This window comes from Microchirus variegatus (genome assembly GCF_963457635.1).
Source record: "Microchirus variegatus genome assembly, chromosome: 22".
NCBI lineage: Eukaryota > Metazoa > Chordata > Actinopteri > Pleuronectiformes > Soleidae > Microchirus > Microchirus variegatus.
The window spans coordinates 966,982-980,345 of NC_139823.1; the positions used below are offsets into that span (position 1 = coordinate 966,982).

Genomic DNA, 13,364 nt, shown 5'->3' on the forward strand with positions numbered 1-13,364 from the left:
ACACAGGGGTGTGTTTGCATGCGTGAGTGCGTGAGGGAGAGTGAGTGAGAGAGATGAGTGTGCATGTGTTCTTGCGTGTAGGCAAGAAACTCTCTTGCAATTTACCATGAATAACTTTATTTTTTAAACAATTCAAAGCTTAACATCCTATCTAGCCAAATCTCATCACGAGTCACAACATCACTACAAATACACTACGCTCCGGCAAGCTACATTAAATCAGCTAATATCAATGTTTATGTTAACTGTGCCGGCAGCGTTAGCATTAGCAACTGGATGCTTTCGGCTCAAATGCTGAATCATTGCGGATGTGCTGTTGTGGTTGTCGTTTACAGTGCTTACACTGCACCTTGTTGGGTGGTTTCAGGGCTTCCAAAAGTGTGGAAAAAAACTTCACCAAGACTTGTTTTTGTGTGGACAGCCCCTGAGAAATAGAGTTATAGAGTGAAAACTGCTAACAGGGAGACAAGGCATTTTTTTAACCACCTAACAAAAGTTTCACCGAAAAAAATCTATTCTCACAGTTTAATAAAAACTTAAGTGTGTGTGTAAACTGCTCATTCCTCCCACACATACCCCTATTTTTGAGTGTGCATCAAATTTTAAATAGAAAATCAATGATTTTATCAACAGAAAATTAATAAGATAAGTTCAAATGTGTTAATTTGTGACTCCAGTGTTTGAAAGCATTGATTTGGAGTCAACCAAGGCAGCACTGGACCAGCAGCTCCAGAGGTAAAAATGCAGATATTTTTGTATGACCTTTGGTGCAGGAGATTGAGCAGAAATCAACAACAAAACAACACTTCACATACATTTTTTGAATTTGGGATCTAAATGGATGATTTAGTGGGACATTTGTGGGATACTTTGTCTGTGATGTACTGTACTGTAACATTGCAGACTGAAATTAAATTGCTACAGTCAAAGCCACATCATTGTTTATAGAGCAATGGTGACATCTGTTGGTTAAAAAGATGAACTCACTCATGTCAAACTTAGTCTGTTTTTGTATTTTGTATTTACAGTAAAGAATGTGTTTCATCATCTAAAAGCATCACTCTTATCTAAATGTCACTGTATTACTTAATTACTTAAGTTCTAACTTAACTTGAAGTGGTTCCATTTACAATTTTACATGAGGATTGGAGACCTGTCCAGGGTGTGAGGCCACCTTTCGCCCTGTTTAATAGACAATGAATGAATCAATGAATGAATACCTAGAAAATTACGCATCCAATCAGAACTAATGTCGACCACATAACAACCAGGTGAATAAATTACTCAAAAGTTGAATTCTTATTAATATTGCACATTCAGTGTATTGCTGTGTTTTTAATAATCATATTGTGTCAAGCTTTTATTAATAATGATAAAACAACAGTAAGTGTGATTATTATTTACCTAGTCAGGACCCTGATTCATCTTTTATTGAATGACAACTCACAGTCATTTTTTTTTTTTTTTTTAAATACTGCAATTTTAATTACAATATACTGACATTTTGTCGTTCTTGTTGTTACTGTGGAAATGAAGCAGAAACATCCATCCATCCATTATCTACCGCTTTTTCCTCCACCAGAGGGTCACGGGGGGTGCTGTGCCTATCTCAGCAGACATTGGGCGATAGGCGGGGTACACCCTGGACATTTCGCCAGTCCATCACAGGGCCACATATAGAGACAAACAACCATTCACTCACACTCTCACACCTACGGTCAATTTAGAGTGACCAATTCACCTAATCCCCATATCGCATGTTTTTGGACTGTGGGAGGAAGACGGAGAACCAGGAGGAAACCCACGCACACACGGGGAGAACATGCAAACTCCTTGCAGAAAGGCCCTTGTTCCGAAGTTGTTCCAAACGGGGCTTGAACCCAGGAACCCGGGTCTTCTTGCTGCAAAGGCAAGAGTGCTAACCACTACACCAACCGTGGGCCCTAAGCAGCCAACATTTCTAGATGAATTTTCACTCTATTACTTTAGCCGAATTAGAACATAAAGCTAAATTATAAGATTTTTAGAAATTCTGTCAAAGAAGGAAGGAGTAAGATTCTAAACGATTTGTATCTTTAATGACTAAATTAATATTTTACCATGTTTTATATATACATGACCAGTTATTTTATGTATGAGATAATCCTTATAGGCTGTAGCTCATTACATGATTTACTTCCACTTAAAGATACATGATGGATTGCATACAAGTACAAATGTATATAGTTAATAAATAATATTAGAATAAAATAAACAAATGATGCAGATTGAGAAATAAATAAATAAATTGTATTAACCTGCAGTCATGCTGCCATGCTAAATGAAAAACAAAAATCTGTCAATGAACAAAATATCTTCACAAAGATGTTAGACGTGAGATTCAAAATGATGATGATAATTATTTATTTTCATTCATTTCCTATTTATTTTCACTGACATTATAGAAGCAATATAATGCTAAGATCAACCTGCTGGCATTTTATGGATACACGATAAAGGCTTTATACACAAACTATTACATTTGAAATACACATTTATAAATATAGCATAATATATATTGTATATGTTATATAAAAACTGAAAAGCAGTGATTGGAAAGTTATTTAATTTGTTAGTAATCAGCAAATTAGTAATTCAGAAGAGATGTATGTGCAGTATGTCCTAAGCTATGAATGCAACATTTACTGTGTTTGGCATCAAGTCTTGATAAATAGCTCTTCAGTGATTAGAGGCCAAAGGTGAAATAATGCTTGAATACCTTCCTGAAGGTGTGATCTCTGAGGCCATATATGAGTGGACTCAAACACTTGGGGAAAATAATAAAACCTACAAATAAGACATAGTGAACATGAATAGCCACAGCACCTGATATGCGGCTGGGGTTTATTATGTTATAGAGAAGAGAGACCAGGCAGAGGCACAGCTGCAGCAGATGCAGCAGCACAGTCTTGTGGGCCTTAGTGGCTTCATGGACATTAGATGAGGCTGATTTCACAGTCATCATGACTGCAATGTATGTAAAAATTATAATAATGCTCACCAAGACAAAATACATAATGATGAAGGCCTTGTTAAGTAATGAATCAACCTGTTTCTTAAAGATTCTGTTCCTGTGGCAGACAACAGTGTTTGACAAGGACACTGTTTCATTCTCAAGAGAGATAAACAGAGAAACCTGGGTGGCAGAGTCGACAGAGACCACTATCCATAAAACAGCTATAGCCAGGTATGTCCTCTTGGTGGTGGCAATATCAGGGTGCCTCAGTGGAAAACAAATGGCAACATACCTCTCTAAAGACATCACAGCTAGATTGAGGGGTGATATTTTAAGAGTGATGTTCGCTAACAAAGAGGAAATGTGACAGATGAGAGTGAACACTTTGAACATGCCAACAGCAAAGATGTACAGAAAAATAGAGACCAGAAGCTGCAAAGAGTCAGTGAGGAGCAGATGACCAAACAGGATGTAACGAGAGGACTCGAGGAAAAGAGGCTTCCTGTGCAAGGTAAACAGCATGACTATGTTTACATAAAGGAAGAAAATGCACGGCAGGACTGACAGCAAGATTTTGAAGGGCTTTGTGTTGGTTATTTCTGTTGTGTTATTCATGACCATGGCTTCATGCAGTGTCTGTGAAAACATAACATACACAAAACACATTAGACTGATACTGGTAGCAATTTATTTTTGTTTTAGTATATTAGTCCATTGTTGACTCTATTAATAATCAACAGATATTCAGTATCATGTTCTTATCAAATGATGCAAGTATAGTAGCAGTTAGTGACATACAATTCACTAACTGCTAGTCGTCTAAAAGTTGAGCTTCAAGTGTTTCTAACCCAAACCCTAAACAAAATGTTATTAACCATCATTTAAATAGTTCTCTGTAAATTGTGTCAACATCTTATTAGTTGACTTTCTACTTCTGATTAGTCTGTCACTGTAAAGTTAAAAGGATCATCTAACAAATGTCATTTGATTGTCTGATGACAGTGTGTTTATTGTCAAGTAAACATTAAATCAGACATTATTTGAAAATATGTTGCTTAAATGTTGACAAAACTATACTTGCATCTGTAAATGTGTCAGAACCATCTCATTAAAGTGAAAAACAGTGGAGAACAGTAAAATTGTCAACTGATTATAAGTTGACATGGTACTGAATACCTATTGATTACTAGTTGTGAGTCAACAATGTACTATCAAAATAAAGAAACAGACTGATACTTCAACATCATGAACAATCCTGTGTAAAATTAATTCAGTATAGTGACCTGGAAGTTCAAAATACAGACACAAATGCAAAAAAAACTGCCCAAAGATAGACAGACACCTACACAGACATAGTAAAGTTAAAAGCATAACAAACAGATTTACCATATAACTAAGACGTAGAGCTTACATGTTTGCAGTTTAGTCTCTCTTCATTTAAAGGTGAAGGTTTTGGGGCCACATGTGAAGTGACTCTAACTCCAGCTGATGCATCCTCTTAAATAGTAATGTCTCTTGACATCATCATTTGTGTCAGTTCAATAGCCAATCAAAGCTCAGAATAGGTTGCCTTCTCCTTGAAGGACTCAGAGGTTGAGTCATTTTCATATGTAAATTACAATATTAAAAAATACACATTAGCAAATCACAAAGGGTACAGTTGAATTATTCTGTTTCTGATTGTTCTATCTTCTATGTACATACCTTCTCATCCGCACAATAGAAATAGTTAGTGTACGGACAATGCTCCTTGACATGTTCAATCTATTTCAGAGTGAAGATTAAACTGAAACCTGCAATTGCAATACCTGCCAAAAAAAAGTGCAATTCAGCCTGTGGTGAAGTAATTTCACTATTCTCCATTATTTAAAACAATAGACCTCTCTGTCAGACTGGTGGGGATTTATTCAAATGAAAAGGTGCTCACATATACCATGTAAATCTACCCCAATCTGGAACAACCCACCCAGACATCCTGCAAAATAAGGTAACGCTAAGCCTCACATCATGGCAAAAAAAAAAAACGAATAAGGCACAAAGATAACAAATTCATCCCATTTCAGAACCTAGTGGGCAAATATAACATCAACTGCAATACGTGTTTTGAATACAATCTCATTTGAAGCTGCTAGCTAAGGCTAATCTTAGGTTTGATAATATTGTTATTCAAGTCGGCATCAATGACCTCTGACTTCGCCAGTCGGAGGTCACTAATGTTGGGCCTAGCCATTGTAGACTGTTGAGGTCTACTGGAAAGCTATAAAGCCTAACTGAGGCCTGGTCAGAAAAGTTGGTGTCCTAAAAGCCTAAAACCACATGTTGAAGACAAAGTCCTAACCCAACAGAGGGTCCAGTCTGTAATGGACTCATTCCCCACAAGCCACTGTGGTGCATGACATCAGCAGCAGGCAACTGTTCACCATTTGGTGGAAATCACGCAGTGGTGAGCCGTCAGGTCCAGCAAGGCCTTCTCTGCTGGCCTAACATAATCAGAAATCATCATCATAATTAAAGTTAAAGTAATTTTTAATTTACTTTCCCTAAATATCTATATTAGATATTCTGTGCTTGGATACTCACTGGTTTGTGCTATGCAGATCAGCAGAGCTACACCTGGGACCGTTAGTGGATGAATTTAAAGCGGAAATCGACGGGAAGTTCCTATTAACGCTGTTTTTTTGGTGTGTATCAGCGTCATTACCCTGAAGGTTTGAAACAAACAGTTCAGCCATTGCTGAGAACGCTGTGTTTATTGTAATCGCGGGGCTCAGCGAGATCTCTGAAAATCCCGTAATAGTTACGTAAACAACGGTTCTACTGAACAGCTGATTGTCCTGCTCCGGGCACTAGTCCGGGCACATCCGGTTGCGTACATTGAACCGCAGAAGAAGAATAACGTCCGTTGTGGAGGTGTTTCACGAGCGACAGTGTCTTCTGACTCTGGGCCCGACTCCGGGTCGAAGTCATAAAAGGGACTGTGGCGGGGAGTCGTGAAGAAGCTATTTTTAAACACTGTTAAAACAATGTTTTGATAATCAGGAGCAGTGCATCCACCGTACCAGAGGGGGGAGCTGCGCTTCTGGGAGCTGGTGTACTGAATAGTACTGGCCAATCACAAGCCTCTGTCTTCTGGGGGTGAAAGTTCACTCTTAAACATCGCGGCTGATGAAGAGCGTCAGAAAAGAGGATTTCTCGTTTTCAGCAACTAGGAGGTTTTTGACCATAAAAACAAGTTAATATATGTAAGTAGACCTCCATAACTAACATGTGCAACAGGACCACTCTATGTGAGCTTTAATATACTTTTTTAACCCACAATGGCCAAAGGAGGGCAACAAGTTGATTTGGTTGCAGATATACTTGCAAGGCCTTTTTCTAGACAAACTTTTCAAGAGAAGCTAGATCTCGTGAAAGGAGGACGGCCGCCCCCCCAGCTGGCTAACCTGTCCCGGGCGGGGATGGGGTTTGTCAGCCACTTCCAGCCAAGTAACTACGAGCGGTAACCCTGGCTTAAGGCTTCTGATGGACGCTTGGAAATTGTTCTGCTGGGAATGTCTTTTGTTTGCAAAGGATCGACTTGGTGTGTGGAGCTGGACTGGATTTGCAGACTTAAATTGCTTAACAAAGGCAGCGACAAGACACCAAAGCACGTCTGCACACTTGCAAGCTACAGTGCTTTTAAAAACGTTCGGGGACACCAGAGTGGACTCACAGCTCGACGAACAGGTGCGCAGGGAAAGAGAGCTTGACAATGAAAAGGTGAAGGAAAAACAGGGAGATATTGAAAAGACTGATTGATTGTGTCGTGTTCTTGGGTAAACAAGAGCTTTCATTTAGGGGACACGTTGAAAGCAGTCAGTCCACAAACAGAGGTAGCTACATGGAACTTCTTTCTTTTCTTGCTGAGCATGACACAGACTTGCATTACCACCTGTCCACCAACAGAGTGTTTACTGGAACATCAGGCAAAATACAAAATGACCTAATTAATGCTATTGCTGAAGTGATGGGAGAAGAGATCAAAATGGAGATAAAAAATGCACCGTTCGTTGCTGTAATGGTGGATGAGACAACAGACGTAGGTAATGCTGCACAGCTCGCACTTGTCCTGCGCTATGTAACGACATCAGGTGTCAAGGAGCGTTTTGTCAAATATGAGGATGTAACTAGTGGCAAGCGAGCTGATGACATTGCTGCTCATATTTTACGTTTCCTCGAGGAATATGGATGTTGTCTGGACAAAGTTGTGGCACAGTGTTACAAAGGCGACCTACGTACACACTACCAACAACTCCACAGCAACATTCTGGACAACATTCTTTGCCAAAGTCAAGGCGCACTGTTCGACCTGCCCCGACTAAAAACAGAACTGACTGTAATGTATGCCATGACTGATTTTGAGGGAAAAAGTCCAGTGGATCTCCTTGATTTTCTTAGGATCAAAGAACTAAGTGAGAGTATGGGACAGCTTTACGCACTGGCTTGTTTTTGGCTGTGACAATCCCTGTGTCCACTGCTTCCGTTGAGCGGTCATTCTCAGCCTAAAAGCGAATTAAAACATATGCAAGAAACACGACTGGACAGACGCGGCTTTCAGCATTGGCCTCTATGTCAATAGAGAAGGATTTATTGTTGGAACTGAAACACACTGTTTTAGTTTGTACAAACTGTACAACCAAGTCATTGAGGTCTTTTTGAGGAAAGAAAGGAGAATGGATTTTGTGTTGAAATAAGTATTTTGGGGGACACTGCCGTTTTGGTGAGTGCAAACATTTTTTTTTATTATTATTATTTCACGTTTAATGTGTTTTTTATTCACGTTTAATATCTTTTTTTAATTTATTTCGTTCACATCAAATCCATAATAACGAACTAAAAAGACAAAAATACTAAAAATGGAAGAAAAAAATCTTGCTCTCCTGCAAATGTATGTAAATACTGTCACATTTTTGTCATGAATAAGTGGCTTGAGACTTGTTTATTGTGTCGCTGTCGTGGTCGTCTTGTTATTGTCTTTCTGTTAAAAACTGCAATTTATTGTACAATCTTGTTAAAGCTTGCATGTGGACTCATTAAATAAAACTTTTTAGAAAGATCATTTTAAAGACCCTTTTATTTTTAAGTCTTGACAGTAGCCCACCAGATATGTTTTAATTGCTGATGTGGGTTTATTGATTTTAAAATGCGCCGGAGAATAGCCCATTTTGTACACAATTGAGGTGATGCAATGCCCAGTAGTGCTTTAGTGTGTTTCTAAATACTCTCTCCAGCCCTGGTCTTATAAATGATGGTATAATGAAAGGTATTTAATACTTTATTGACTAAGTAGGAAATCACTGAAGGCCTAAGTGTGAAATGCACAGCCCGGCACTGAAATCACGGGATGCTCCGCCCCCGAGGTGGAGACGATAAAAGCGGTGAACACACGCCACCTCCTCCTTTCCAACCTGACCTGTCTGTGTGAACAGAAGTAAGCCTTCCAACCGGACTTGTCTGTGTTTTAAGGAGGAGACCAACATCCTTGAAGATCTACAGCAGTGATAATCAACTAAAATTCTAATAGGTCCACTTTGAGAAAATTTCCTCAAGCAAAGGTCCGGAACATCATAATGTCTAACTTGCTTTATTATTTAGTAGTGGGATATATACTGAAGTAGCCTAGTAGTCTGCATGTAATCAACAACTGACTGTCAGATCAAATACAGAAAGAACAATTCAAAAACTTTTCGACAATATTTATTGTCACTTTTATACAATTATATAGATGTAACACTGAACATATGTATTATTTTCTTCTCTCTTAAAGGAAAAGAAGCTCTGAGAGTGCTTATTTTAAGTTCAGATTTGTGTGGGTGTGTCAAAAATGTTGTGTTTGGTCTCATAGTGGCGTTTCACGTTGCCACTTTTTACAAGTGCCACTGTCTCTATGTCCACATATGAGACAGACTGGTTTTGTGCTTCCAGGGGGAAGATTGAACATGAATGAGTCTGTCCATTCTGGGTTGAAAGCTCTATTTTCGCTGTCCACTTTTCTCTTCTTGGAGAGCACCATTTGAATTATTTTTCTCTGGCACACTCTTCTCTACCTGTATCGCTCACTCGTCTCTGTCTTCTCTCGCTGTAAACTCTCTTTTCTCTCTGTCTTCTCTCACTGTAAACTCTCTTTTCTCTGTCTTCTCTCGCTGTAAAGTCTTTTTTCTCTCTGTCTTCTCTTGCTGTAAACACTTTTCTCTGTCTTCTTTCGCTGTAAACACTTTTCTGTGTGTCTTCTCTAGCTGTAAACTCTCTTTCTCTGTGTCTTCCCTCGCTGTAAACACTCTCGCTCACCTCACCCAGTTCAGCTGCAATACCACTGATACAGTCACCTATTGCATTACTATTTCATACCTGAAAATAAATATATATTCTTATCTTTTCACACTCTCTCGTGTACGCCCAGGGCGTAATGATCGGCCGTCATGAGAACCTGTGATCAGAAGTAGCTACCGCTGTTCGCAAGCTCGTCAACCAGTCAGCCATCTGCTAGCGATACACCTAGCCTAGCGGCTACTTCCATTCCCGTTACTCCCTCTGTTTCGCATGAACCATACGTCCCTATTCCTGAACGATATTCCGGGGAAATAGGAAAGTGTTCTAGTTTTCTGTTCCAGTGCTCTTTAGTATATAACCTTCAGCCAACTACCAATCCCACCGAAAGTGCAAAGATAGCATTCCTGGTTAACTTACTCACTGGTAGAGTCGCACGCAATGGGCTACTGCGGTTCTAAACCAAACCCCTTAGTCTGCAGTCACCTTTAATGCCTTCTCCAGTGACTTACAAAGGGTTTTCGATCATTCATCTCAAAGCAACGACGCCGCAACCAGGTTAATCAATCTCAAACAAGCAAATTCTTCAGTTGCTGATTACTCAATAGAGTTTCGTATCCGAGCAGCCGAGAGCAGCTGGAATTACCCCGCACTAAGAGCTATTTTTTTTCCCATAATTTAAAGGAAGAGGTTAAGGACGAATTAGCTACTCGTGACAAAAGCTACTCGTGAATCACTCATAGACCTCACTATCCGCCTGGATAACAGGCTCCGAGAGAGGAGACGCAAGAAGAGACGCTCCTCACTCACTCACCAACCATTACCTTCAAACATTCACCCGCTAGACTCCATGACGTGGGGAACCGAGAACTGCTGGCAGTTGTTCTTGCTCTCCAGGAGTGGAGACATTGGCTGGAGGGGGCAGCTCACCCGTTTATTGTATGGACAGACCACAAATACCTCTTATACCTCCAAAACGCCAAGCGACTAAATTCACAGCAGGCTCGTTGGGCTCTCTTCCTGGGGAGATTCAAGTTTTAACTCACCTTCCGCCCAGGCTCCAGGAACGTGAAGCCCAATGCTGTCTCCCATCAATTCTCCCCAGATCCACCCGGTACAGAACCTGGTCCCATCGGCTCAGCTGCAATACCACGATACTTTCACCTATTGCATTATTATTTCATACCTGAAAATAAATATATATTCTTATCTATTTACATTATCTCGTTGTCTGTCTGCACTAGGGTCCAAAATACAACTGTCGGTTCTTTATTAAGAACCTTAATATTACTAGATCAAATGTGACCCGCCACGGACCAAGCGGGAACAAGTCGGCAAAGCGCAAAACGAGAAAAAACAGGAAAAAGTTATTTTTTCCAAAATTAGGGATTTCCGTTTTTTTCAAAATTACACAAGTTGAAGTTTTGAAGAAGCCACTACATGCTTCAAATCACAGTTTTGTGGGTCTTAAAACCATAAACTTTGTGTTTGAATTAATGTTGTTTTATCGCTGTGAATCACTCCTAGTTTGGGTGTGGCGAGCACATTCCAGAGCCTTTGTTGCTTTTTCAGCCAATCAGCTGATGCTCACGGAGAATACACATGGCTAATTAATATGCACGCTCTCACTCAGAGAGAGCAAGGGAAGGGGAGAGATAGTCTGTCCAGCAGTTGTGTGTGTGTGTGCAGTGTGAAATTAAATCACGATTGTCATCAAAGCAGTCATCCTCAAAGCTTTGTTGAACAAAGGAAGACAAAGAAAACCGGAGAATAAGTCAGCTGTGGCACAAAGACAGAGACAGACAGCAGAGAGATGGCTGGTGTGTGGACTGTTAGCATTTTAAGCTAGCGATCTTTATGCTAACGTGTTAGCAGACTTCATCGTCACAAAAACAACAAACAGATGATTATTCAGCGGCTGAAAGAGAGCAGGACAGACACAGTAGCTGTCTGAGATGATGACGTGACGCCAGCACCGCTCTATCTCCTATCGAATTGGACATTTGGAGGCGAACAGACGTAAAACTGCGACGAAAAGGAGGCACGCCCGGACCTCTTATCTGATCGGAGGCACTGAAGTCTGCCGGAATACCTTTCAGTTTCTTATGGGGTGAGTTTTCATTAACGTTGTTAATATGTTCCCTGCTGAAAAAAACAGCTTAGACCAGCTTAGGAGGGTTGATGGTTTTAGCTGGTTTTAGCTGGTCTTAGCTGGTCTTAGGCTGGTTTAGTTGGTTTACCAAGCTGGACAAGCTGGTGTGTCAGTCGCTGGCCAGCTGGTATGGCTGGTCACCCAGTCAGGCTAAGCTGGTGTCAACCTGCCTGACCAGCAAAACCCGGCTGGTAGGCTGGAGTCAGCTGGTCTGTCCAGCTGACAAGCTAGACAGACCAGCTAAACCCGGATGGTAAGCTGGGCAAGCTGGTTGGATGGCCAGCCTCTTAGACTGGCCAGGCTGGACTGCGCAAGCATGGCTCATAATTGTCATGATATGTATAAATAATACATCCTGATATATATATATATATATATATATGTGTGTGTATATATATATATATATATATATACATATATGTGTGTATATATTTATATATATATATATATATATATATATATATATATATATATGTGTGTGTGTGTGTGTGTAATAGGGAAGCCACAAGGCAGTGCTGGTTAGTAGATTAAGGGTGAATCCCAATTCCACCCCTTAGCCCTCCCCCTTCCCCTTGTTTTTGCGCGTTCATGTGAGGGGTAGTGCTGTCTCATTTCTCATAAGGGTTAAGGGGTAGGGCCAAGCCGAAGGGCTACGTAGTCCTCGAAACGAAGCTTCCTCAGGACCACACTTGAAACGGAGGCTTTGAGGAATTTCGCAGCTTCCGTCGCGTCACCTGTCAGCGAAGTTTGAAAGCTGGCCGTTAAAGACTCGCACAAATGTATTTTCAGTATTTTAATCACGACAGTCATGTGTAATCATTGTATTGTGGTCTTCTTCAATTGTCAACGGTGTTTCTGAATCACTAGTCAAGTTTGTTTTGAATTACTAGCTAGTCGTAGCCGATGCTATCCCGGCGTTCCTTTCGTAAGTGGTTAGCTAGCTGCTATCGCTATTTTTTTAACAAATTGTGCCGGAGTGCACAGTTACGTCTTCAGGACAGAACAGGAGATTCTGTCCCCGCTCTCCTCCGCTCTGTCTGCGAGCAGCTTTCTCCCTCTGCACCGTGTGTGTGTGTGGCTATGGTAATGCAGCGGGTCTGCAGTAGCTGTAACTGTGTGTGTGAACACTCCTCACAGCGTCGCCGCCGATGTCGTTGGTTAGCAGCTGACAGTCGTAAAAACAGAAAAATAGCCCAGGCAACAGACATTACTTGTGAGGACGGCATTTTTGGATTGTTACATCAACAAGCATCGCATCGGCTTGTTGATGTAACAGTCCGCGAGCGTCAAGTCCGGACAACGTGATGACGTAATGGAGTTGTGTCTCATTTCTTGGGGGAACGTTCGTACCCCTCGCTCCCTCAACTCTGTTTTGAGGGCCAAGGGGAACTCCGACAAAGGGGGAAGGGGGAAGGGGGAGGGCTAAGGGGTGGAATTGGGATTCAGCCTAAAAGTTATGGCTAAAACCTACAACAGGTCTATCATGTTTGCTCTACAAAAATATATCAAAACAATAATAGTCCCTCTTTCCCATGAAGAGGCAAAGGCAGGTTGAGAAAATGAATTCATGAATTCATGATTGTTTTTAGAGGATTTACATGGACTGTCCTAATACCTGTGATCCATTCAAACCATGAAGAGCAATGAAAAATATTTCCTCATATTTTGTTTCACAGTTTATATTAATGACACACCAATACTCCAAAAAGTGATCGGTGTGGTCAAAGAGAAAAAAATATGATTATTTTGGCATGTACTTTATGTGCCAAAAAACTTCAACACTTGATTGGGTCAACGTTGTCTGTGCGTCGAACGTCACGTCATCACGTCGACAGAAGATGACGCAACACACCTCGCCAGCCACCACCGGGGAACTGGACCGGCGAAGGAAAAGGGGAACAAAAGGTCTGT

The 13,364-nt window shown here is 40.7% G+C and overlaps 1 protein-coding gene across 1 annotated transcript; it reads right to left on the minus strand.

The window, feature by feature from the left end:
- Positions 1-2,725: 2,725 nt before the first annotated feature.
- On the minus strand, positions 2,726-3,616 carry LOC310942911 (odorant receptor 131-2-like; the record flags this gene model as incomplete). The annotated part of the gene is made up of 1 exon (XM_083908377.1): positions 2,726-3,616. The coding sequence occupies one exon, from the start codon at positions 3,614-3,616 to the stop codon at positions 2,726-2,728; it is 891 nt and encodes a 296-aa protein (XP_083764503.1).
- Positions 3,617-13,364: the final 9,748 nt, after the last annotated feature.